Source organism: Mesoplodon densirostris, chromosome 1 (assembly GCF_025265405.1).
Source record: "Mesoplodon densirostris isolate mMesDen1 chromosome 1, mMesDen1 primary haplotype, whole genome shotgun sequence".
In the NCBI taxonomy this organism is placed as follows: Eukaryota; Metazoa; Chordata; class Mammalia; order Artiodactyla; family Ziphiidae; genus Mesoplodon; species Mesoplodon densirostris.
Genome location: NC_082661.1, coordinates 26,858,868 through 26,885,063, shown reverse-complemented (window position 1 = coordinate 26,885,063; position 26,196 = coordinate 26,858,868). Strand labels below are relative to the sequence as shown.

General features: G+C 42.3%; 1 protein-coding gene across 1 annotated transcript; it reads left to right on the top strand.

Moving 5' to 3' along the window:
• The first annotated feature begins 183 nt into the window (after positions 1–183).
• Positions 184–11,635, top strand: INA (internexin neuronal intermediate filament protein alpha). The gene is made up of 3 exons (XM_060104847.1): positions 184–1,248; positions 9,128–9,252; positions 11,326–11,635. The coding sequence occupies exons 1-3, from the start codon at positions 184–186 to the stop codon at positions 11,633–11,635; spliced, it is 1,500 nt and encodes a 499-aa protein (XP_059960830.1).
• The last annotated feature ends 14,561 nt before the right edge of the window (positions 11,636–26,196 follow it).

Sequence of the window (26,196 nt, the reverse complement as noted above, 5' to 3'; positions counted from 1 at the left end):
CTCCGCCAGACCCGGAGCAGGAGCTCCGCCCACAACGCGCCGCCCCAGGCACCACCCCACCAAACCCCGCCACCCCACGCCTTAAAACCCGGTGCACACCGCTCCGCCGCGTCCCGGCCGGCTCACCTCTCTTCTCCTCGTCAGCTCCAGCGCAGCCGCTCTCCCGGCCCTGGTCCCGGCACCATGAGCTTCGGCTCGGAGCACTACCTGGGCGCCGCCTCCTCCTACCGCAAGGTGTTCGGAGACGGCTCGCGCCTGTCCTCGCGCCTCTCCGGGGCCGGCGGCGCGGGTAGCTTCCGCTCGCAGTCGCTGTCCCGCTGCAATGTGGCCTCCTCGCCTGCCTGCTCCTCGGCCTCGTCGCTCGGCCTGGGCCTGGCCTACCGCCGGTCTCCGGCGTCCGAGGGGCTGGACCTGAGTCAGGCGGCGGCGCGCACCAACGAGTACAAGATCATCCGCACTAACGAGAAGGAGCAGCTTCAGGGCCTCAACGACCGCTTCGCCATGTTCATAGAGAAGGTGCACCAGCTGGAGACGCAGAACCGCGCGCTCGAGGCCGAGCTGGCCGCGCTGCGGCATCGCCACGCCGAGCCGTCGCGCCTCGGCGAACTCTTCCAGCGCGAGCTGCGCGAGCTGCGCGCGCAGCTGGAGGAGGCGAGCTCGGCGCGCGCTCAGGCCCTGCTGGAGCGCGACGGGCTGGCGGAGGAGGTGCAGCGGCTACGGGCACGCTGCGAGGAGGAGAGCCGAGGGCGCGAAGGGGCCGAGCGCGCCCTGAAGGCGCAGCAGCGCGACGTGGACGGCGCCACGCTGGCCCGCCTGGATCTGGAGAAGAAGGTGGAGTCGCTGCTGGACGAGCTGGCCTTCGTGCGCCAGGTGCACGACGAGGAGGTGGCCGAGCTACTGGCCACGCTGCAGGCGTCGTCGCAGGCCGCGGCCGAGGTGGACGTGGCTGTGGCTAAACCAGACCTGAGTTCGGCGCTGAGGGAGATCCGCGCCCAGTATGAGTCCCTGGCCGCCAAGAACCTGCAGTCAGCTGAGGAGTGGTACAAGTCCAAGTTTGCCAACCTGAACGAGCAGGCGGCGCGCAGCACCGAGGCCATCCGGGCCAGCCGCGAGGAGATTCACGAGTACCGGCGCCAACTGCAGGCACGCACTATCGAGATCGAGGGGCTGCGCGGGGCCAACGAGTCCTTGGAGAGGCAGATCCTGGAGCTGGAGGAGCGTCACAGTGCCGAGGTGGCCAGCTACCAGGTAAAGTTTGGAACGCTGCGTAGGGAGGGGAGTCCTGTTCTCTCCCGCGCATACTTCCCGCACAGTTGGGGCCCTAGAAACCAAGGAGAGGATAAGGGAGGGGACAGAAAGAGCCCCGCCTGGAGACATTAGCAAACAAAAAGCCCTGGAGCCTCCCTCGCTAATTTTAGGGGCCTGGACGCCCTCTTTCCCTGCCCCTCACTTAACGTCCCTGTCCAAGCCCTTCTAACAAAGAAGCCCTCAAGCTTCTGTTCTTCGGAGTCTTAAAATCTACTTCATGCCTCCCTGTCAGCAAGTGGGCATAAACACGCTGGCGACCTGAAGAACAGCACCCACCCAAAGTAGGAGTGAGCCCAACGGGGGTGGGTCACAGCCTCTCCATGGCTGGTGGTGCTGTTTCCGCTGTCTGGCTTGTTTGATTGACTTTGAAAGGCTTTCTGTGCGCCCTGGAAATAGTTCTGCCCATGGGTTGGGGGAAGGATGAGGGACTAAACTGGGAAGGGTTCTATCCCATTGTCTTGACTTTTGCCCTCAAAGGAGTAGAGATTGGGAGCCAACAAGACGAGTGATTGGGCTCGTAATAACCGCTCTGCTGTCCTCCCCCAACACACATACGCGGTTCCCTCCTCGACCGAGTAATGTTACTTCTTCCTAAAGAAAGCTTTGCAGCCGATAGCAAATGAGAGTTGTCGGTCGCTGTCCTCGGTGCTGATCTCTAGTTCTTCCCATCTCAGAATTTCCCTCCTGTCTCATGTCCCAGTTATGAGTCTCTAGGCAATTAACTGCTTTGATTTTTTTTTTCTTCTGCAACACCAACGCATCAGTCTTGGCTACCTGCAATCAAAAGGGTCACCTCGTGGACAGCATCAATTTTCACTTTCATGGATGGCTTAGCACTTAACAAAAACCACTTAATCTGCTCAGCAGCAGTGAAGTCCCACTCGAAAATGCCCATTTCCTTAACATTTTTCCATCCTAAGTGCATGTGATAAATCACAGAGATGGGTTCATCTTTGTTATCGGTCAATTATTTTTTTTCCGTCTTTGCCTGTCCTCTAAGCCCCTGTGAAGGTATCGATTGGCTCTTTCCTCCTTTTCTCTCCAAACAAAGGCCACTGCATCTTCAGTTTTACCACATAGAACATTCTGGGCTTATGACCACAAAGGACACAGAGGCAGGAGAAAAGTGTAGAAAAGAATAAATAGTGTGGTTCAGTTTCAAAGTGCAATAAAAATTCCATGGGATAGAATGCTAATAATTCGGAAACTTGCAATAATTCATTCTAGCCAAGATCAAAGTTTACATTTGATAAAATTAATGGGGTTTGGGAACAATAATAAAATACAATCAAGAAAGGAGTGAAACCTCAAAATGGTATTTGAGTCTGGAGCTATTGATGTGCAGTATTTGCTGTTCATTATAAATTACTCCCTTTGATAAAGGAAGGAAGCTTGCTTAGACCATTTGTTTTGGTGTTTGGAATTACAGTAATATTCAAATACTTCTATTCCACTTCAATATCTGCAACTTGAACTTTTCACTATGTGGCCTAGGTCCCAGACGGCCTGAACTAATCACATTTAGTTAATTGAGACTTCATGTTTTCTTCTAGAAGCTTCAAAGGATGAGTTAGGTGGTCTTCGGGAGGGCTAGCCCAGTATTTCTCTAAAAAGGATAACTTAGCCACAACTGCCATCTGAATTGGGCTTTGCCATGTCCTCTGTTTGCTCATTATAGCCCCTGTATTCTGAGAGGTAGTGACAGTATTGTCTGGCTTGTTTTGTTTGCTTTAAAAGGCTTTCAGTGTTAGACAATAGTAGGGTCCTGGAGATGTAGTCTGCAGAAAACAAAAAACAACAGAAACTGCAGCTTCTGCAGCTCTGCAGTGCTGCCCCCGTCAGCGTTAGCCTCAGAGCCTCAGTGGACCTGCTTTGAATGGAAGAGAAGATCAGACAACGTATATACATATATATATGTATATATATGTGTATATATATATATATATATATGTGTGTGTGTGTATATATATATATATATCCTACCTACCTCTTAGGACCTAAGGCTGAGATGGGGCTCACATCTTCACCTGGGGATCCCGAAGTCCTGAAGCCACAAGGGAGTCATCAGGCTATTCTCTGTAACAGTCTTAGCAGTGCTGACTGAGATGAAAAGCCTCCTCCACAGTGAGATTCAGCCATTGTTTTCTTGCCCTCTAACCCCCTCCCCCTCCCCTTTCACTGCAGTAGTGGAGGCTGTTCTTTCTTCTGCTTCAGAGATTAGTGGTAGGCTCATCTTCCTTTGCAAGTTTGCCACCCTCTTAGAGGCAGAGGAGGGCCCCATTAAAGTCACATTTTCCCTGCTCCTGAGAACTATCAGCCTATTTGAGGAAAGAAAGCTTCTCACACTTTTGAAAGGATGATGAATGATTCAAGGTGACATAGTAAGTATACAGTGGTGTATGAGAGAGCCTGAATCAGGTAACAGGAAAAATCATGAGGAGTTAGGGCTGTTGTCCTCAGAAGCCAAACAGAGCCACCCTCTTTAGCTGAAGGTTTTCCATTTCTGACACAGGGTGATTCTGGTTCCTGCATAGCTGCTTCACCACCATTAGAGTCCTTGCTCTGCCAAAGATGTCTTAAGGACATTTTTGCAGGGTACTGGGGGCCCTGGCCCTATACTATGGTCAGTCTTGGAAAGCTGAAGCTTTCCTTGAAAGACCTTGCTGAACAATCAAGATCACACCATTAGTTAATGCTCTCCAGGGAGATGAGCCAAGTCTGCCCTCCTCTCTCCAGTATGAGATTGGAATGCAGCCTAATTAAATAGGAGGAAGGGGCTGGCCCCTTGGAGATTGGGGGTGGCAGTGGCTGAGTAAAAATCTATAGCTTGATAGATCCATTTCTGAAATTAGAATTCAAGAAAAAAGCTTCATTTGGTCCCTCTCTCTTTTTTTTTTTTTTCAACTCATCCATGTGCTTTTTGCTTTCTTTTGTTCTGTTTTTGCCCCCTCTACCTCACTCTATTATTGTCACCTGGGCCATCCTGATAGATCCTTTACAGAAAAAAAACCTAGTGGTTCCTAAACCCATTGACCCACCAAGGTTACTTGGGCGCTTAACAGAAAGATTCTCAGGCCCACTCCCAAAGATACGGATTCAGCAGTTTGCAGGTGGGACCCAGGAATACGCAATTTCGATAAAAGCACCGTCATTCCTCAGACTGATTTGGGTGTGCATTGACTTAAACCACATTTCCCAGTGTAAACCAGCCTATAGAAATACATATAATGCAACATTTTAAAGTATGGTAGGAAAAAAAAAATATGGGATGAAGCAAAGACAGGAGTGAGAAAAGGCAGCACAGTGACCTGTGAGTGTACCATGTATAGAAATCCTCTCTCCCCACCTTCATTTATCAGGCAGAGCAGTAATTCTGAACAGCCTCTTTCAATCAGTGAATGCCGCACTCACTACTGCTCACCTGGCTGAGGGCCCCTCAAAGTGATGAAACCCACAGCACTGTCTGTTGTTCCTATGCTCCACTGCAGATGCTAGTGTGGCCAGTTCTCTCTCGTTACTCCCAGCCCTCATCCTTCCTTCTGGCCCTGAGGAAGATGCTCAGCACTTGGTTTAGCCCTTCCAGGAGATACCCCCGCTGGAGCTGGGAGTGCCTCTCTCCCACTCCCTCAGGCTAATCCAGCAGTAGCTGCGTGGCTGGGGGAGGGAACAGACTGCAGCGCTCTGCTCACATTTCAAGCTGGAGGCCATCTTTGGCAGGGCTTTTGAAGGGCAATGCAAGACAGCCTGGTGTGGGGAAGAGAGTGCAGACAAGGAGACTGGACACTGAGGAGCCGTGGTCAGCAGTCAGCACAGTTCCTTCTAACAGGAGCAAAGTCGTGCTTTCTGTCTACACTGATCCATGAAATAGACATGTGAAATGTGTAACAGAAAAGTTGAAGGAAATTTCATCTCTCTGGAACTCAGGTCCCCAACAACCTCTCATTCAGAAAACACAGCTGTGAAACAAAAACAATTTTTTGAAAAGGACCTAATTAACCTGCTGATGGGACAAAACGTCTATCTCTAAATCACATATTGGGACGTTGGCCCTTCTGCTGCCCCCAGCCTGTTTATTGTTAACTTTACATGATTCTAAAGTACTTTGCTATTTGGATTTCAAGTCTGCAGCAAGATAAAGAAGAGGAACCACTGGAGTCAGGCATTGTCAAGAACAAGTAGAAACAGATCAGTTAAGCTTGCAGGACAAAGAAAACCAATACGTAGCAAACACTAACTCAAACACTGCTCTATAAATTGGGAGATTGGGATTGACATATATACACTAATATGTATAAAATAGATAACTAATAAGAACCTGCTGTATAAAAAATAATAAAATTTAAAAAAATTTTTTTAATTAAAAATTTAAAAAAAATACTGCTCTAAGGGGCCATTTAGGGTAGAAATAAACAGTCTGATATATCTAAGTTGACCTAAAAGATAAATCACATCACATTATAGAAAAATAATATTATAGAAATTATAGAAAATTATAGAATTATAGAAAAATAATTGATCATTATCTTAATCCTTAGTTGCTGAGAAAGGTTGCATTATGTTTAGTGTCCTAGGTAAGAGTACTACAAACCACTTCAGAAAGGTTTTTATTTAAAATTGTGATTTAAAAAAAATCTGTTACGGAGATGTACATCTTCATGAAAAACAAACAAAAAATAATCATGTGGTGCTTTAAGGGGTTTGCCTCCAACTCTCCAGTATTAAAATTTTATTTTACGTTGCCTTCCTTAGTTATCTAAAGGGTTGTAGGGAGGGCTCGTGATTAATTTGTCCATATCATTATAAGGGTAGAGGGTCACATGGTATGATATTAACAATAATAAAAATCACTAACATTTATTGAGCATTCCTAGGTGCCATATGCTGTTCTAATGCCTGTTATCTAATTTAACAGATAATGGATTCATCACATAATAATGTGAGGTGCATTAAATTGGCATCCTAAGTTGAGGATCTCAGAACACCTCAGAAAAGAATAAACACTGTAATTTCCCATATACAGAAATGGAGGTTTCAAAGAAACTGAAATATAGAAAACTGACTGAGGTATGTTAGATGTTTGTGGCAGGGCAAGAAATGCAGCCCAAAGATCCTGATGAAATCCTCTTTTTTTCCTCATATAACATTTCTCTTGCTCCTTTGCATAATGAATATACTCCCTCCCCTTTCTCCTTTTTCCTTCACCCTAGACTCTTTTCCCCCTTACCACAATAATATTCTCTTACCTCTAATGCATCATTAGCAGACTTGCTTGTAGGCTAGTTTAACCTCAAATATAGCAACCATCCAGTAAAATTTCTTGGTAAAAATCCTTTTAAACTCTCATGATCTCTTAACACACTTTGGAATATTTTCATCAATGTCCAATGTATTATGTATTTTCCCCACTGCTTATCATCCCTTGCTCTGTACCCACCAGTTAATTGAGTTTCTTCTTTGTGGTATTCCTGTCAATATTTATAGAACAGGTAGGTGGTATGAATTTTTGTTCTTTCTGCAGATTCTCTTGATTTGGAAGTTTGTACCCCCAATGTGTCAGCCCTGCCTTTCACCATCACTTCAACATCCCCACAAGGGAAGTTCAAAGCGTTCCTCAGCGCTTACTTTCTTGAGGTTTCTGATATGTTTATCTGCATCACTACTTCATAAAAATAACTCTCAGTCACTGTGCTCTTCATGTTGACAGAGTTGCAACTGAATTATATAAATTATCTGCTCAGAATAAGAAAAGAAATGCTTATGTAGCATCATTCATTCATTCAACAGTCATTCACTGAGCATCTACAGTGTGCGTTGTGCTAGGCTGTGGGCTTCCAGGGGTGAACTAGACAGAAGGGGTCCAGGTTTCCATGTAACTTACATCCTGGTGCAATAGTTCTCTAACAGTGATTCCCCCTCCCGGGGACGTTTAGCAGTGTCTGGAGACTGTTGATTATCACAGCTGGGAGGCAGGGCATGTGCTACTGGCATCTAGTGGATAGAGGTCAGGGATGCTGCTAAAAATCCTACGTTCATAGGACGGCCGCCCACAACAAGGAATTACCCAGATAATGATAAGAGCTAAAAAGCAGAGTGAGGACTTCCCTGGTGGCGCAGTGGTTAAGAATCTGCCTGCCAGTGCAGGGGACACGGGTTAGATCCCTGGTCCGGGAAGATCCCACATGCTGCGGAACAACTAAGCCTGTGTGCCACGACTACTGAGCCTGCGCTCTAGAGCCCGCGAGCTACACCTACTGAGCCCGCGTGCTGCAACTACTGAAGCCCACGCGCCTAGAGCCGGCGCTCCGCACCAAGAGAAGCCACCGCAATGAGAAGCCCGCACACCACAACAAAGAGCAGCCCCCGCTCGCCGCAACTAGAGAAAGCCCACGCGCAGCAACGAAGACCCAACGCGACCAAAAATAAATCTATTTTTAAAATATAATAAATAAATAAAAAGCAGAGTGGCCAGTTTCAAGTGGGGGCTTTTTTCTAATTTGTCTTCCCACTGGAGGTGCCTTTTTCTAATTTACACAAAGTTCCTTCATGGGCTAGCAGCTGCCCTGGTTTAAGGTAAAATCACGTGCTAGATCAGTGTGGAAAGGGTACTTAAATTGGATGCTGAGGAAGACCCGTCTTAGTAAAGGGCATTTGAACTGAATCTAGTATGACATGATGTCAGTCATGTGAAGACCCACCACAGAGCATTCCAAACAGAGGAAATAGCTAGCCTAAAGGGCCTGGGATAGCAATGAACTTGGTAAGTTTAAGGAGCAAAAGAGAGGGCCAGGGTACCTGAAACACATTGAGCAAGGGGAAAAGTAGAGGCCATGCTGAGGAGTTTGGACTTAATTCCAAAGCTGTTGGGGGGTTTTAGGAAGATGAGCAATAGGATCTACTGTGTTTTTAAAAGATCCTCTGGTTTCTCAAGAATCACAGATTTAAAGCTATTTTTCTTCTGTGCCTGGGTTTGCACCTGGAGGAACTTAAAGCAAAAGTATTATATGAACTTAGTTTCTTTTTAAAAAACTATTATAATTTCAATCTGCCATTTGGATTAAAAAAAAATTCCTTGGAGTGTTTATGCTTCCTCCCTATCTGTCATGTAAAATGCTTTCAGTAAAGTGATTGAGTAGCAGACTTCCAGGAAACCATCAAAACAAATGGAGGCAGAGAAGACTTGCCATCCCCTCTGTGCTCTCCACAGTTGGAATTTTCTGAATCTAAGCTCCTAACCTGAGCCTTTGGTTTGGGAAAGTACATGTAACAACTGAGTGATTCAGCAGTAATACAACAAGCAAGGGAGGGACGGTAAGTAAGTAAAAAATAAATATTTCGGGCTTCCCTGGTGGCGCAGTGGTTGAGAGTCCGCCTGCCGATGCAGGGGACACGGGTTCGTGCCCCGATCCCGGAAGATCCCACATGCCGCGGAGCGGCTGGGCCCGCGAGCCATGGCCGCGGAGCCTGTGTGTCCGGAGCCTGTGCTCCGCAACGGGAGAGGCCACAGCAGTGAGAGGCCCGCGTACAGCAAAAAAAATAAATAAATAAATAAATAAATAAATAAATATTTCCCCAGTATTCAGTTTAGAACCGTGTGCTCCGTGGTAGAAATGTATCCAGATCTCCTGGGGACCTTTATGAAAAAATGCAGATGCTGGGACCCCACCCTAGAACAAATGAATCAGAATCTGGGCTGGGGGACAGGTCTGGATTTTTAATGTGTAGGCAGGGTTGAGAATCCTTGCTTTCTCAATCTCAGTCTCAGCCTCCATGAATGTCAGCTGGTTTGGCCTAAATATGTTGGACATGCGTTGCTTTTCAGGATAACATTGGGCAGCTGGAGAATGATCTGAGGAACACCAAGAGTGAGATGGCGCGCCACCTTCGGGAATACCAGGACTTGCTCAATGTCAAAATGGCTCTTGACATTGAGATAGCAGCTTACAGGTATGTCACAGGGCATCATGCTCACCCAAGCAGATCCCATCACCTGGGGCAGCTCTACCCAAATAAGTGGTTTTAGTCTCTCTGATTTCCGATGGGTGAGGGGGGGTTAAGGAAAGTCATCACGGGCTCCTTCCAGGTGAGCTGACCCTTATGTCCCTCGACTTGGTTGTATCCCAGCTCCACCTTACTAGGCCTGGAGTAGTCTACCTACCTCTGCAAGGATCTAAGGGGATAATGTGAGTGCACAGAGGTTGAAATAAAATCCACCAGACTCTAACTTTAAAAATAAGGTTCGGCCGTATGCTAACACATACATATGGAATTTAAGAAAAAAAATGTTATGAAGAACCTAGGGGTAAAACAGGAATAAAGACACAGACCTACTTGAGAATGGACTTGAGGATATGGGGAGGGGGAAGGGTAAGCTGTGACAAAGCGAAAGAGAGGCGTGGACATATATACAGTACCAAACGTAAGGTAGATAGATAGTGGGAAGCAGCCGCATAGCACAGGGAGATCAGCTCAGTGCTTTGTGACCGCCTGGAGGGGTGGGATAGGGAGGGTGGGAGGGAGGGAGATGCAAGAGGGAAGGGATGTGGGAACAGATGTATATGTATGACTGATTCACCTTGTTATAAAGCAGAAACTAATAAAAATAAATAAATAAATAAATAAATAAAATCACCTCTTGGTTTAAAAAAAAAAAAAAAAATAATGTTCGGGGCTTCCCTGGTGGCGCAGTGGTTGAGAGTCCGCCTGCCGATGCAGGGGACATGGGTTCGTACCCTGGTCCGGGAAGATCCCACATGCCACGGAGCGGCTGGGCCCGTGAGCCATGGCCACTGAGCCTGCGCGTCCGGAGCCTGTGCTCCACAACGGGAGAGGCCACAACAGTGAGAGGCCTGCGTACCGCAAAAAAAAAATAAAATAAAAATAAGGTTCATATAACATAGAAAGTCCCAATAGGTGAGGTATCCCCCTAGATTCCTACTCAAGTAATATGTAAGTGAACATTTACCTCTAAAAAAAATAAATACATGGTGGGGGTGGGGGTGGGGGTGTGATGAATTGGGAGATTGGGATTGACATGTATACACTAATATGTATAAAATAGATAACTAATAAGAACCTGCTGTCTAAAAAAATAAATAAAATTCTAAATAAATAAATAACAGCAGCTACTATTTTTTGAATGACTACTGTGTGCCAGGCACTATATTAGATTCTGCATATAAATTATCTAGGTATCAAGTCATATTATTCCCATTTTGCAGATTAGAAAACTTGAACCACAGACTGTGCAACATGCTCAAAGTCACAGTGCTGGTAATGGAAGAGCTCAAACTCAACCCCAGATCTGTCTGAAAATTTTTTCCTTTTTTCCTTACACTATGTATACTAATTCAAACCAAAGCTCCAAGAGGAGCTGATAGTGTTTTGAGTTTCTGATTTAAAATAAATGATAAAAATTATTAGAGTTATGAGAAAAAAAGGTATTGGGGCCATGCTTTTATGATGCTGTTTAAGCCAGGCTGGGAAAAAGCTTGGTATCTGAAACAGTTTAATTCACTGGTTTCTGTTATTGCTGATTCCATTTCCTTTGTACCCACATTGAAAAAAATACAAATCTCAAGTTCAGGCTGATTAGGCAATTCCTTGTGGACTTCTTACCTTCTTATCCCTGTTGCACTTAAGGTGTTAATTAGTGAAATTACTTCTCCTTAGAGCTTTGTAGACTCTAAGTGCCAAAAATGAGACCAAGGGGAGTTGTAGGGTTTTTTTAAATGTATTTGCGAATAGGATAGGTTTCCCCTTGACAGTGCTTTAAACGCAGCTTGTGCTAAAGATTTGTGAGTGTGTGTGTGTGTGTGAGTGTGTGTTTGAGTGTGTGTGTGCACGTGCCAGATAAAGTCCAGGTCTTTGAGCCTTGAAATTCAATATTTATTGGCCTCAATCTCATGAAGAAACTGCAAAATCTTTCTAATCTTTCTAAAATGAATAGAGGCTGGAGGGTTAAATTCTTTAAAAGTTTCAAGTTGACTTCCTGAGAGTTTTTCTCTGTTGGATTTACAGGAAACTGCTGGAAGGCGAAGAGACGCGTTTTAGCACCAGTGGATTAAGCATTTCAGGGCTGAATCCACTTCCCAATCCAAGTTATCTGCTCCCTCCTAGAATCCTCAGTTCTACCACCTCCAAAGTCTCATCCAGTGGGCTGTCTCTTAAGAAAGAGGAGGAGGAAGAGGAGGCTTCTAAGGTAGCCATGAAGAAAACCTCCCAGATAGGGGAAAGTTTTGAAGAAATATTGGAGGAGACAGTGATATCTGCTAAGAAAACCGAGAAATCAAATATAGAAGAAAACACCATTTCAAGCCAAAAAATATAATTCTGTTGCTTGAAAAAAGTTAATGCTTAAGAGGGGATAATATGCATTTGACTTGTTAAACAGCCTATTCCTGATCCAAAGCACCTGTCACCACTATACAATGTTTTCAAGGCTTCTGTCTCATATTTAGCATTGAATACTTACTTTCTCTAATAAGAAAACCACACCTTAGATTGGAGCAAACCACAGTCCCAGAGCAATCACAGAGGAGTTATCTAAGAATGCAGCTTTCTCACCTAAACCTTAGGCTTCACAGCAATAGATGATTCAGGTACAAAGGAAGTACAAACTAAGGTACTAAATCTGTGATCATCATCATTTTGCTGTGAATTGAAATTAAAACCTATATTCACTCACCATACCCAGCCATTACCCAGCTATTTAATCTCACTCTAGATACCTAAAACATAAGGTCACTGCCAAAGATAAACCCACGGTCCACACCTGACACCACCCTGATAGAACTGTTTCACAAATGATAGGTGTTTGTTTAATGGACTCTTTCCCTCCCATCCCCCCTCAATTCCATATATCCTTTTCTTCCATTCAGGAAAAAAAAAAAAAAAAAGGCTAGTGTAGTATTTATCCCTTTGAAATACATTTCGGTTCTTCTCAAAAGAACTTACCCCCTTTAGCTCTCTCTGCTCAATAGGTAGAATTAGATGCATGCTGACCATTTCTGTGATTTGTGTAGTGACTTCTCCCTGTCCATTTCATGTCCTTCTATTGCTATAGTTTAAAAGAAATGGCAGTGATAAGTTTTATGGGTTGCCCCCAACAAATAAAATATTGAAAAAAGTCCCTAGATTTTAGGCTTTTAGCTTATTCAAATCCATTTAATTAGGAAAAAGGAATACTTTATTGAGTGTAGCTTTTCACCTTTAGAAGCACAGTCATAGTTAATCCCAAACTGTGATTAAGCTGACCTTAGATTTAGTAGTATAAGCTAGAAGAGGTATTGAGGTATTTGTATGAAGGGGAAAGGCCAAGGTCTCATTTATCTGTGGCAGTTCATTTGTGGTGATAGAGAATTAGCTGTTTCATGCCTTTACCCTTAGACAGAATCCACATATTCCCCTTCCCACTAGTCTAGGTCCTAAGGAGGCCTTGTTTTCACTCTTATGCCTTTTAAGAGTGCTAAGTATAGATTATGTTATCACCAGGACACAATGCTCCTGCCCAAAAGTAAAAGAAGTCACTTCTGGTCAATCAACACCGCCAGCAAATATAAAACAGAAATATTTCTCTTTTCTAACAGTCTTGCCCAAACAGTTTTCCCACTGCTGCATGGTTAGTGGGGTCTCCGTTCCCTGCTGGAGACAAAGAGATACTCAGACCAGAGAAGGGGCACACATGCTCCTACTCACATGCTAGGAAGTAGATTCTGGAGAGTCCAGTTTTCATCTGCCCAGCTGTGTAGCAGCTGCATTGCCCAGTCTTCCATGTGTGCCAAGTTTGATGCAGAATTAATTCTCTGTTGGAGTCACTTCCACCAGATCTAAAGAGTTGCTATATCTCTGTCACACATCTCCATTAGGAACTCTGGTGAAAAGGACATGATGCTTCTACTGAACTTTCTTATCCTAGCACGTGCTTCAGTCATTCAAGGAACTTGAAAGAATACTTTTCTCTTCTTGCTTTCCCTTACTCCATCCCATCTTTATGCCCCACACTTCCTGTAAAATGTTAGTAAAATGAGAATTAAAAGTCACATGAATCCACCAACATAACGTGTTTCGTGGTTTTTGCTGCTTTAACTGAGAGAAGCACTGTTTTGGTTCAATGAGACAGGTGTACCCCCAAGTCATTCAGAAATCATATGTTGTCTGTTTCCTGCATCCACGTTTAGTTTCGTTTAATGTTCTTTTGTTTGTTAGTTTTTTGTTTTTTCCCTGCCAGGGCCTTTGGGCAGTCTGCAGACTGTCTGGTCTGAAACACATGATGCACTAAGTGGACAGTTCATGGCAGGAAGTGGGGAAATCAATCAGATGATGAAAGACAGTGTGTTCTGTACCTGGATAATAATTTTTTTTGAATTTTATATATTTTTAAATAGCAGGTTCTTATTAGTAATCTATTTTATGCATATTAGTGTATACATGTCAATCCCAATCTCCCAGTTCATCCCACCACCACCACCACCCCCCGCTTTACCCCCTTGGTGTCCATACGTTTGTTCTCTACATGTCTCTATTTCTGCCTTGCAAACCGGTTCATCTGTAGCATTTTTCTAGATTCCTCATATATGCGTTAATATACAATATTTGTTTTTCTCTTTCTGACTTACTTCACTCTGTATGACAGTCTCTAAGTCCATCCACGTCTCTACAAGTGACCTAATTTCGTTCCCTTTTATGGCTGAGTAATATTCCACTGTATATATGTACCACATAATCTTTATACGTTTGTCTGTTGATGGGCATTTAGGTTGCTTCCATTACCTGGCTATTGTAAATATTGCTGCAATGAACGTTGTGGGGCATGTGTCTTTTTGAATTATGGTTTTCTCTGGGTATATGCCCAGTAGTGGGATTGCTGGGTCATATGGTAATTCTATTTTTAGTTTTTTAAGCAACTTCCATACTGTTCTCCATAGTGGCTGTATCAATTTACATTCCCACCAACAGTGCAAGAGGGTTCTCTTTTCTCCACACCCACTCCAGCATTTGTTGTTTGTAGATTTGCTGATGATGCCATTCTAACTGGTGTGAGGTGATACCTCGTAGTTTTGATTTGCATTTCTCTAGTACTTAGTGATGTTGAGCAGCTTTTCATGTGCTTCTTTGCCATCTGTATGTCTTCTTTGGAGAAATGTCTATTTACGTCTTCTGCCCATTTTCTGACTGGGTTGTTTGTTTTTTTAATATTGAGCTGCATGACCTGTTTATGTATTTTGGAGATTAATCCTTTGTCCGTTGATTCATTTGCAAATATTTTCTCCCATTCTGAGGGTTGTCTTTTCAGCTTGTTTATAGTTTCCTTTGCTGTGCAAAAGCTTTTAAGTTTCATTAGGTCCCATTTGTTTATTTTTGTTTTTATTTCCATTACTCTGAGGTGTGTCCAAAAAAGATCTTGCTGTGATTTATGTCAAAGGGTGTTCTTCCTATGTTTTCCTCTAAGAGTTTTATGGTGTCTGGTCTTACATTGAGGTCTCTAATCCATTTTGAGTTTATTTTTGTGTATGGTGTTAGGGAGTGTTCTAATTTCATTCTTTTACATGTAGCTGTCCAGTTCTCCCAGCACCACTTATTGAAGAGACTGTCTTTTCTCCATTGTATATCCTTGCCTCCTTTGTCATAGATTAGTTGACCATAGGTGCGTGGGTTTATCTCTGGTCTTTCTATCCTGTTACATTGATCTATATTTCTGTTTTTGTGCCAGGACCATAGTGTCTTGATTACTGTGGCTTTGTAGTATAGTTTGAACTCAGGAAGTCTGATTCCTCCAGCTCCGTTTTTTCCCCTCAAGATTGCTTTAGCTATTTGGGGTCTTTTGTGTCTCCATACAAATTTTAAGATTTTTTTGTTCTAGTTTTGTAAAAAATGCCATTGGTACTTAGATAGGGATTGCATTGAATCTGTAGATTGCTTTGGGTAGTATAGTCATTTTCACAATATTGATGCTTCCAATCCAAGAACATGGTATATCTCTCCATCTGTTTCTGTCATTTTGATTTCTTTCATCAGTGTCTTGTAGTTTTCTGAGTACAGGTCTTTGACCTCCTTAGGTAGGTTTCTTCTTAGGTATTTTATTCTTTTTGTTGCAATGGTGAATGGGGTTGTTTCCTTAATTTCTCTTTCTGATCTTTCGTTGTTAGTGTATAGGAATGCAAGAGATTTCTATGCATTAATTTTGTATCCTGTAACTTTACCAAATTCATTGATTAACTCTACTAGTTTTCTGCTGGCATCTTTAGGATTATCTATGTATAGTATCATATCATCTGCAAAGAGTGACAGTTTTACGTCTTCTTTTCCAGTTTGTATTCCTTTTATTTCTTTTTCTTCTCTGATTGCCATGGCTAGGAGTTCCAAAACTATGTTGAATAAGAGTGGCGAGGGCAGACATCCTTGTCTTGTTCCTGATCTTAGAGGAAATGCTTTCAGTTTTTCACCATGGAGAATGATGTTTGCTGTGGGTTTGTTATATATGGCCTTTATTATGTTGAGGTAGGTTCCCTTTATGCCCACTTTCTGGAGAGTTTTAAATCACAAACTGGTGTTGAATTTTATCAAAAGCTTTTTCTGCATCTATTGAGATGATCATATGGTTTTTATTCTTCAGTTTGTTAATATGGTGTATCACGTTGATTGATTTGCATGTATTGAAGAATCCTTGCATCCCTGGGATAAATCCCACTTGATCATGGTGTATTATCCTTTTAATGTGTTGTTGGATTCTGTTTGCTAGTATTTTGTTGAGGATTTTTGCATCTATATTCATCAGTGGTATTGGTATGTAATTTTCTTTTTTTTTTTTGTAGTATCTTTGGTTTTGGTATCAGGGTGATGGTGGCCTCATAGAATGAGTTTGGGAGTGTTCCTTCCTCTGCAATTTTTTGGAAGGGTTTGAGAAGGATGGGTGTTAGCTCTTCTCTAAATGTTTGATAGAATTCACCTGTAAAGCCATGTGGACCTGGACTTTTGTTTGTTGGAAGATTTTTAATGACAGTTTCAATTTCATTACTGTGATTGGTCTGTTCATATTTTCTATTTCTTCCTGGTTCAGTCTTGGAACATTATACCTTTCTAAGAATTTTTCCATTTCTTCCAGGTTGTCCATTTTATTGGCATAGAGTTGCTTGTAGTAATCTCTTATAATGCTTTGTATTTCTGCAGTGTCCACTGTAACTTCTTTTTCTTTTCTAATTTTATGGATTTGAGTCTTCTCCCTCTTGATGAGTCTGGCTAAACATTTATCAATTTTGTTTATCTTCTCAAAGAAACAGCTTTTAGTTTTATTGATCTTTGCTATTGTTTTCTTTGTTTCTATTTCATTTTTCTGCTCTGACCATTATGATTTCTTTCCTTCTACTAACTTTGGGTTTTGTTTGTTCTTCTTTCTCTAGTTCCTTTAGGTGTAAGGTTTATCTGAGAGTTTTCTTGTTTCTTGAGTTAGAATTGTATAGCTATAAACTTCCCTCTTAGAACTGCTTTTGCTGCACCCCATAGGTTTTGGATTGTCGTGTTTTTGTTGTCATTTGTCTCTAGGTATTTTTTGATTTCCTCTTTGATTTCTTCAGTGATCTCATGGTTATTTAGTAACGTATTGTTTAGCCTCCATGTGTTTGTGTTTTTTACGGGGTTTTTCCCCATAATTTATTTCTAATCTCATAGCGTTGTGGTCAGAAAAGATGCTTGATATGATTTTCTTAAATTTACCGAGGCTTGATTTGTGACCCAAGATGTGATCTATCTGGGAGAATGTTCCATGTGCACTTGAGAAGAAAGTGTAATCTGCTGTTTTTGTATGAAATGTCCTATAAATATCAATTCAATCTATCTGGTCTCTTGTGTCATTTAAAGCTTGTGTTTCCATACTAATTTTCTGTCTGGATGATCTGTCCATTAAGTGAGGTGATAAAGTCCCCCACTATTATTGTATTACTGTCAGTTTCCTCTTTTATATTTATAATTGTTATATGTTCTTCTTGGATTGATCCCTTTTTTTTTTTTTTTTAAGATGTTGCGGGGTACGAGTATTTATTTTTTATTTATTTATTTATTTTTGCTGTGTTGCGTCTTCGTTTCTGTGCGAGGGCTTTCTCTAGTTGTGGCAAGCGGGGGCCACTCTTCATCGCGGTGCGCGGGCCTCTCACTATCGCGGCCTCTTGTTGCGGAGCACAGGCTCCAGACGCGCAGGCTCAGTAGTCGTGGCTCACGGGCCTGGTTGTTCCGCGGCATGTGGGATCCTCCCAGACCAGAGCTCGAACCCGCGTCCCCTGCATTAGCAGGCAGATTCTCAACCACTGCGCCACCAGGGAAGCCCGGATTGATCCCTTGATCATTATGTAGTGTCCTTCCTTGTCTCTTGTAACGGTCTTTATTTTAAACTCTATTTTATCTGATATGAGTATTGCTACTCCAGCTTTCTTTTGATTTCCATTTGCATGGAATATCTTTTTCCATCACCTCACTTTCAGTCTGTATGTGTCCCTAGGTCTGAAGTGGGTCTCCTGTAGACAGCATATATATGGGTCTTGTTTTTGTATCCATTCAGCAAGCCTCAGTCTTTTGGTTGGAGCATTTAATCCATTCACATTTAAGGTAATTATTAATATGCATGTTCCTATTACCATTTTCTTAATTTTTTTTTTTTTTTTTTTTTTGCAGTACGCGGGCCTCTCACTGTTGTGGCCTCTCCCATTGCGGAGCACAGGCTCCGGACGCGCAGGCTCAGCGGCCATGGCTCGCGGGCCTAGCCGCTCCGCGCCATGTGGGATCCTCCCGGACCAGGGCACAAACCTGTGTCCCCTGCATTGGCAGGCAGACTCTCAACCACTGCGCCACCAGGGAAGCCCTGTTTTTGTTTTTGTAGGTCCTTTTCTTCTCTTGTGCTTCCCACTTAGAGAAGTTCCTTTAGCATTTGTTGTAGAGCTGGTTTGGTGGTACTGAATTCTCTTAGCTTTTGCTTGTCTGTAAAGCTTTTGATTTCTCCATTGAATCTGAATGAGATCCTTGCTGGGTAGTCATCTTGGTTGCAGTTTCTTCCCTTTCATCACTTTAAATATATCATGCCACTCCCTTCTGGCTTGTAGAGTTCCTGCTGAAGAAATCAGCTGTTAACCCTATGGGAGTTCCCTTGTATGTTATTAGTGGTTTTTCCCTTGTTGCTTTTAATAATTTTTCTTTGTCTTTGATTTTTGTCAATTTGATTTCTGTGTGTCTCGGTGTGTTTCTCCTTGGGTTTATCCTGCCTGGGACTCTCTGTGCTTCCTGGACTTGGGTGGCTATTTCCTTTCCCATGTTAGGGAAGTTTTCAACTATAATCTCTTCAAATATTTTCTCTGGTCCTTCCTCTCTCTCTTCTCCTTCTGGGACCCCTATAATGTGAATGCTGTTGCATTTAATGTTGTCCCAGAGGTCTCTTAGGCTGTCTTCATTTATTTTCATTTTTTTTCTTTATTCTGTTCAGCAGTGAATTCCACTATTCTGTCTTCCAGGTCACTTATCTGTTCTGCCTCAATTATTCTGCTATAGATTCCTTCTAGTGTATTTTTCATTTCAGTTATTGTATTGTTCATCTCTGTTTGTTTGTTCTTTAATTCTTATAGGTCTTTGTTAAACATTTCTTGCATCTTCTCAATCTTTCCCTCCATTCTTTTTCCAAGGTCCTGGATCATCTTCACTATCATTATTCTGAATTGTTTTTCTGGACGATTGCCTATCTCCACTTCATTTAACTGTTTTTCTGGGGTTTTATCTTGTTCCTTCATCTGGTGCATCATCCTCTGCCTTTTCATTTTGTCTATTTTTCTGTGAATGTGGTTTTTGTTCCACAGGCTGCAGGATTGTATTTCTTCTTGCTTCTGCTATTTGCCCTCTGGTGGATGCAGCTATCTAAGAGGCTTGTGCAAGCTTCCTGATGGGAGGGACTGGTGGTGGGTAGAGCTGGGTGTTGCTCTGGTGGGCAGAGCTCAGTAAAACTTTAATCCACTTGTTTGCTGATGGGTGGGGCTGAGTTCCCTCCTGTTGGTTGTTTGGCCTGAGGTGACCCAGCACTGGAAGCTACAGGTGCTTTGGTGGGGCTAATGGCAGACTCTGGGAGGGCTCATGCCAAGGAGCACCTCCCAGAACTTCTGCCACCAGTGTCCCTCTTCCCACAGTGAGCCACAGCCGCCCCCTGCCTCTGCAGGAAACCCTCCAACACTAGCAGGTAGGTCTGACTCTGTCTCCTATGGGGTCACAGCTCCTCCCTGGGTCCTCATGCACACACTACTCTGTGCTTGCCCTCCAAGAATGGAGTCTCTGTTTCCCCCAGTCCCGTTGAAGTCCTGCAATCAAATCCTGCCAGCCTTCAAAGTCTGATTCTCTGAGAATTCCTCCTCCTGTTGCTGGAGCCCCAGGTTGGGAAGTCTGACGTGGGGCTCAGAACCTTCACTCCAGTGGGTGGACTTCTGTGGTATAATTGTTCTCCAGTTTGTGAGTCACCCACCCAGCAGTCATGGGATTTGATTTTATTGTGATTGTGCCCCTCCTACCATCTCATTGCAGCCTCTCCTTTGTCTTTGGATGTGGGGTATCTTTCTTGGTGAGTTCCAGTGTCTTCCTGTCGATGATTGTTCAGCAGTTAGTTGTGATTCCGTTGCTCTCACAAGAGGAAGTGAGCACACGTCCTTCTACTCTGCCACCTTGAACCAATCGCGTTCTGGATAATAATTTAACTAGCTTAACTTGGTGAAGATTTCTGAGAATGAACTGGCAGAAGGCACATGATAAAAAGTTCTTCAAAATGATAAGAATCTTTTCCTTCTTTAAAAATGAGGCTATACTTTTGCAGAACCCAGATGTCTAGGTAGAACATGGGCAGCAGTAATAGAATTTTCCTCTACTCTAATGATTCTTACCTTTTTTGGGGATTAAACACCCCTTGGAGAAAGCTATGGATCCTCTTCCCAAAAAAGAATACACACACAAAACTGTAAAGATCAGGGGCTTGTGACTCCTTTAGGACTATCTACTTGGGGTATCCAGGAGTCCATGGAGGCCAAGTTGAGATTCCCTAATGCCATGCCAGGTTCCAGGATGGAGACTGCAAATGAGGGGATATATGGATGCAATTCACAGCTGGTGCTAGTGGTTGAAGCTGGAGCTTGCTGAATCCTGAACAATACTGTCATTCTTAGTCCATCTGGCTAAGGGCAGTTTCATGCCACTTGAAGATACATTAGTGGTACTGCTAGTGAAAAAAGATGTTAGTTGCACACTAACAATGAGAGTTTTGTAGTAATCAAAACATCTTTCAGGGCCTATTAAGGAACAACAGTCTCATCAATACACGGGTTTGTAATGTAGATGTTGGTTGCCGCTTCTAAGAATAGTACTAGATGGTTAATGGATCCTTCTCTATGCAAGACCAGAGTCCTTTCATTAATTTATATAATTTCTGGCTCTGACTCATTTGTATCTCCTATTTTCAATGAGTCGCCACTAATTGCCATGAGCTCGTTTATAAAAGAAAGACATTAAAAGCATATTATGGGGGGCTTCCCTGGTGGCTCAGTGGTTAAGAATCCGCCTGCCAATGTAGGGGACATAGGTTCAAGCCCTGGTCCAGGAAGATCCCACATGCCACAGAGCAACTAAGCCTGTGTGCCACAACTACTGAGCCTGCACTCTAGAGCCCGCGAGTCACAACTACTGAGCCCTCGTGCCACAACTACTGAAGCCCGCGCACCTAGAGCCTGTGCTCCGCAACAAGGAAAGCCACCACAATGAGAAGCCCGCGCACCGCAACAAAGAGTAGCCCCTGCTCACTGCAACTAGAGAAAGCCCGCCCGCAGCAACAAAGAGCCAACGCAGCCAAAAAGAAAGTGTGTTTGTACAAAAAGAAAGAAAGAATGGCAGAAGTAACACTGTGATTTAAAGGAAAAAAAAGCAAATTATGGAGTTGATAAATTATTAAATCAGAACAATTATAGTAACAGGGAAACATGATGTTCAGACTCATAAGTCAGGGAGGAGAAGGAAAGGGAAGCAGCAACATCAACTGTTATGATGGAACAGGACAACAAAGTGAGTCTGTGAGATTGTGGGGAAGCCTGTCCACAAAGTACATTAATGATATCCAATATGACTTTCAGAGTCACTAGGCAATGTGATCCTCTGCATCCTGAGATGTATTAATAATGGCTATTATTTATTCAGTACCTACTTACTATGTGCCAGCCACTGTACTAGGCAGTAAACATAGAATGATCTCATTTAAGCCTCACAACCCTCTGTTAGGTGTAGTATTTGTATACCCATTTGACAAATGAAGGAATAGATCCTTGGAATGACAAGGTTAAAACCCTTGTCTGATGGCACATAGTGAGTAACAGAGCTGGGAGTTGAACCCTGGCCTTCTGACTTTACAATGCTTGCTTTTCTTTCCTTCATTGTCTTTCTATGTAAAAGAAAGTCCACTCACTTGAGGGAATAAAAATCTTTCTTTTTATCTTCTTTTTCACCCCTTCCTCACCAGGTTTCACTTAAGGTTTCTCTGCCCCAGAAATCCTTGGCAACATCAAGTCCCAAAGGCAAACTGCTACACTTTGCAGACTTCCTGAGCCTACTGCCTTCCTGTATTGCAGTAAGGTGGTGACAGGCCAAAACTGGGCTCTGGGCCTATCAAATCGAGTCTCCCCTTGCTCCTGCTAAAAGTTATACAGAATTGGGGGCTATTTACCTATTTTTTAAAAAGGAGTTTTAAAAAATAATTTAAAGGACTTCTGTAGCTCAGTATCAAAGAGCCTGGAAATAAGGGAATATTACAGAAGGGACCACTCCTCAAGGGGTAATAAATCCAGGATATTTATAATTCATTTTACTGTACTGGCTAAAGAGGGGGGCAAGATTTGAACAATAGTCTGGAAGCTAGAGTCCAAATTTTACCTCCAGAGATAATGCAAATTACACAAAGTCCTGGGGATGAACTTCTAGAACTTACCTGTGAACATAAGCAGGGAGCCCAGAACCACCATTCATGGATCTAAAGGCAAACATGAGAGTTTTTCAAATGTATTTAAAATCCATCAGAACTGGAAGCACACTGGTAGTTGCTAGGGCTGGAAAAAATGGGTACAGGGATGGGGTTTTACTGTGGAATGATGGAAATGTTTTGAAACTAGATAGAGGTGGTAGCTACACAACATTGCAAATGTACTAAATGCCACTGAATTATTCACTTTAAAATGATTAATTTTATGTCATGTAAATTCACCTCAATTTTAAAAATCCATTGATAGACGATTTATGAAACTATCAGAAAAATATAATTATGAAGTCTACCATACCTTCTGCTCCAGCTGAGACCATTATGTACAGCCACCTGGGTCAACCCAGTTAGAAGCAATTCCATTAGGAACACATAAGCCAGATCTAATAAGAGTAGTATTGATTTCAAAACAGAGCCTGGAGAAAAAGCCAGAAATCTCCCTGGATGTAAATGAAAGAAAGAATAGCTAGAAATGTTGCTTGCTTATGAGTGGTAATCACTGATTTCCAACTAGTTTTATTTTTATTATTATATCGTCAGAAATCTCTAAGTTGCTTTTAAGCAACATCTAAATCATAAGAATACATTTTGTTTCTTAGAACCAAATAAATTGGTATACCTGAAAGCACAGTACCAATTTAAAATGGAAATAACTGAGGGGAGCTTTGCAGGATCTTAAAACAGAGATCCTATGTGAAATTTTATTTTTCTTTATAGACAATACATTACTGGCTTTGTTGCATATTCAGATTTAATGTACATGTTAGATTGATGTCACCCATGCCTTTTGCTATTTTCCAATATCTCACATGGCTATGCCATTTGCAAATGGGGTGAGTGCTCCTGAATCCAGCCAAACAAAGGACTGTTTTTATTACATTACCAACCCCTGCCACATACACTTAAAGGGAGAAAGGAATGGTTACTATGTAGATCAAAAGGTTTCTCCTCTGTCCATCTCCTAGAAGATGACTTGGTTGCCCTCATGTTTTATGCTATTTCACAAGCTTACTAGGTAGGGGTGGGGACGAGCTAAAATTTATAAATTCTTTGTTTCAATCCCTTGAAATATACACACACATCCACACACACCAGGATTGTCATAAAACAGTGAGTCACACCACAGATATTTGAAGAATTATGTTTCTACAGTGCTTCAGTGATTCTGAATAAAACAAAATAGAGAAAGCTCAGGCTACAAAGAAAAATGAAGATTGATCTCGGAAGGGTCTCCAGGCTCCCTTCCTCATTGATTAATTACTGTAGATCACCACATGGCTACTCTCTCCCCTGATGAGACAAGTGGTCTCTGTTCTGAGACATTTCATTCCAGTTTTATCACGTTCTCCTAGGGGTTAGAGAATGCTCAGCAGAGTGTAACCAAAATCATTAATATGAGGGCTGGAATTCTGGAATACAATCAGTAGCAGGTCTAGTTAATTGCTGATTATTACACAGGGCAAAAAAAGCATTTTTCCTTAGAAGGGCTTATTAAAACAAATTTAACTCAGATTTATCTGCTATGCCATAAGTATGAATAAATGAAAGGGGTAACTTCCATCTCCCATGATTTCCTGGCATAAGGATTCATACATGACATACAGAATTCTTGATGTCCTTTAGGGCTAGACAATCTCTTGTCTTTATCTTAAGCCAGGTGTAAGCTCAGCAAAAGGAACTTCTTTCTGGCAACTGAAATTGTCCATGGACTGACCTAGTCTGTGAAGTAGAAACAGCAGAGGTAAGATTAGAATTAAGGTGAAAGCAGAATTCAAGTCCAACTTCAGAGCCTGTATCCCCACCCCTCATCCAGTAATTAATAGAAGTGAATAGAGAAAATATGTAAGAAAGAAAAAAGGGGGGAAAAGATGGTTTAACATCAATCTTTTAATAATAATGGACCTACTTATTCATTAGAAGCTAACTCAGCAAAGTAATCTAAGAAGTGACTATATAGGGACCATATTTGAATTTGAAAAAATAGACTATATGCCAGCCACTGTTCTGAGTGCCTTAATTCTCATAAGTCTTTGAGTTAGGTACCATGTCCCAGTTTACAGATATGGAAAACTAAAGCTCAGAGAAGTTATATAACATGTTCAAGATCACACAGCTTGAAAATAGCAAAGCTGGAAGTCAAAGCTGTGAGTCTGGCTTCACAATTCATGTCCTTAACCAGTGTGCAATACTGCCTCTGTGTCTTTTGGGGGGTAAAATCTGTTCCTGGCAAACACTGTCTTCTTCATCTTCTGATTTAAAATGTTATTTAACCAGCTTTTCTTTTGGGAGAACACCTTCTTAGAAACAGAAGAAAAGAACTTTTCTCACTTAAATGAAAATAGTATCACAATTATAACCTCTGTAAAACAATAGACACCAACAAACTGAAATCAAAATTAAGTAAAGATCAAACCATAATATCCATTCTATGTAAGTAAATACTTGGCAAGCTTTCAGAAGATCAATATGGCATTTCATTTACGCATGGACTATTAATGTCAATAGATGATAAAATTTAGATTTCATCAGTCCAGTTTTGAAGAGAGGCCAAAAATAAAACTCATGTACACAACAACATGTTGAAAAAGGTTAAAAATGAGGACCTACCCTTTGGACATGATCTGCTGAAGACAGCAAAAATAAACATTCAGAACCAGCATCTGCTTGAATCTTCTCTACTGCTAGGGCTTTCCAAGATAATAAAATACACCACAGAGGTTGCAACTATTAGAACTTGAAAGGGAAAAAAAATTTTAATTAGTCACACATATATCTAATAAGCAATTATGACCTGGTCATCCTACAAGAATATTCATCTAGGATTGATCACTGAGATTATACTTTGGGTAGACTGAATAGGACAAGTAAACTGGTCAATGGCATTACTTTCAAGAATTCAAAGCCAAAGTTGCTGTAGGAGAGTCACTGTGAGTGTGTGCAAGGTCTGCGTCAACTTTGAGTCCAGAGGAGAGATTGTCAGAAACTAGATAAGAATGTATTTCACTGAATTAGGAAGGAAGGGCAATGCAGTGGAAGCAGAGGGGAAGCACAGTGAAGCCCAAGGTCAGAGGAAATGACGATACCAGAGAGAAAAGATTGGGATGGCATTTAGGGAGGAACTGAGAAACCTGCCAAGCGCACATTCTGCCGAGCTACTATTACCACAGCCCAGCCCTCTGGGCATCTTTGCTCAGATGCCCAGGTGTACAAAAATAGGCATTCTCCATAAATGGTGGGCGCTGGGGTATCAATGCTGCATGCCTATGTGACTGACTGCAATAAAAACTCTGGACTCTAGGGTTCAGGTGAGCTTCCCTGGTTGGCAACACTTCACACATGTCACACATCACTTTTGGGAGAATTAAACACTCTCCCTGCATCTCCACCGAGAGAGGACAAATGGCAGCTCGTGCCTGGTTTCTCTTGGACTCTACCCTATACATCTTTTCCCATTGCTGATTTTAATCTGTATTCTTTCACGGTAATAAACTATAACCAAGAGTATAATAGCTTTCTGGGTCCCATGAGTCCTTCTTGTGAACCATTAAACCTGAGAGTGGTCTTGGGGATCCCCAACACAGATGTTAACATGGGACAAGAATAAAAATAGTAAGCAATTTGTGCAAGAAACATTTAAGAGGCAATGAGTTCCATAGTTGCTATTCTGTCCACTGTCAAATAAAGGCATCTAGTATAACCAGTGAAGGTAAAGATGTTTATAAAATATCTATTTTATGGCACACTTTAACTTTGATTTGGCTATGTCGTCTCTTAAAGAGTTTTGGTTATTTTTTAAAATTCCACAATAAACACAAATGTTTCAAAATAGGTTAAAATAAATTTTTATTTAAAAAATTGTATTA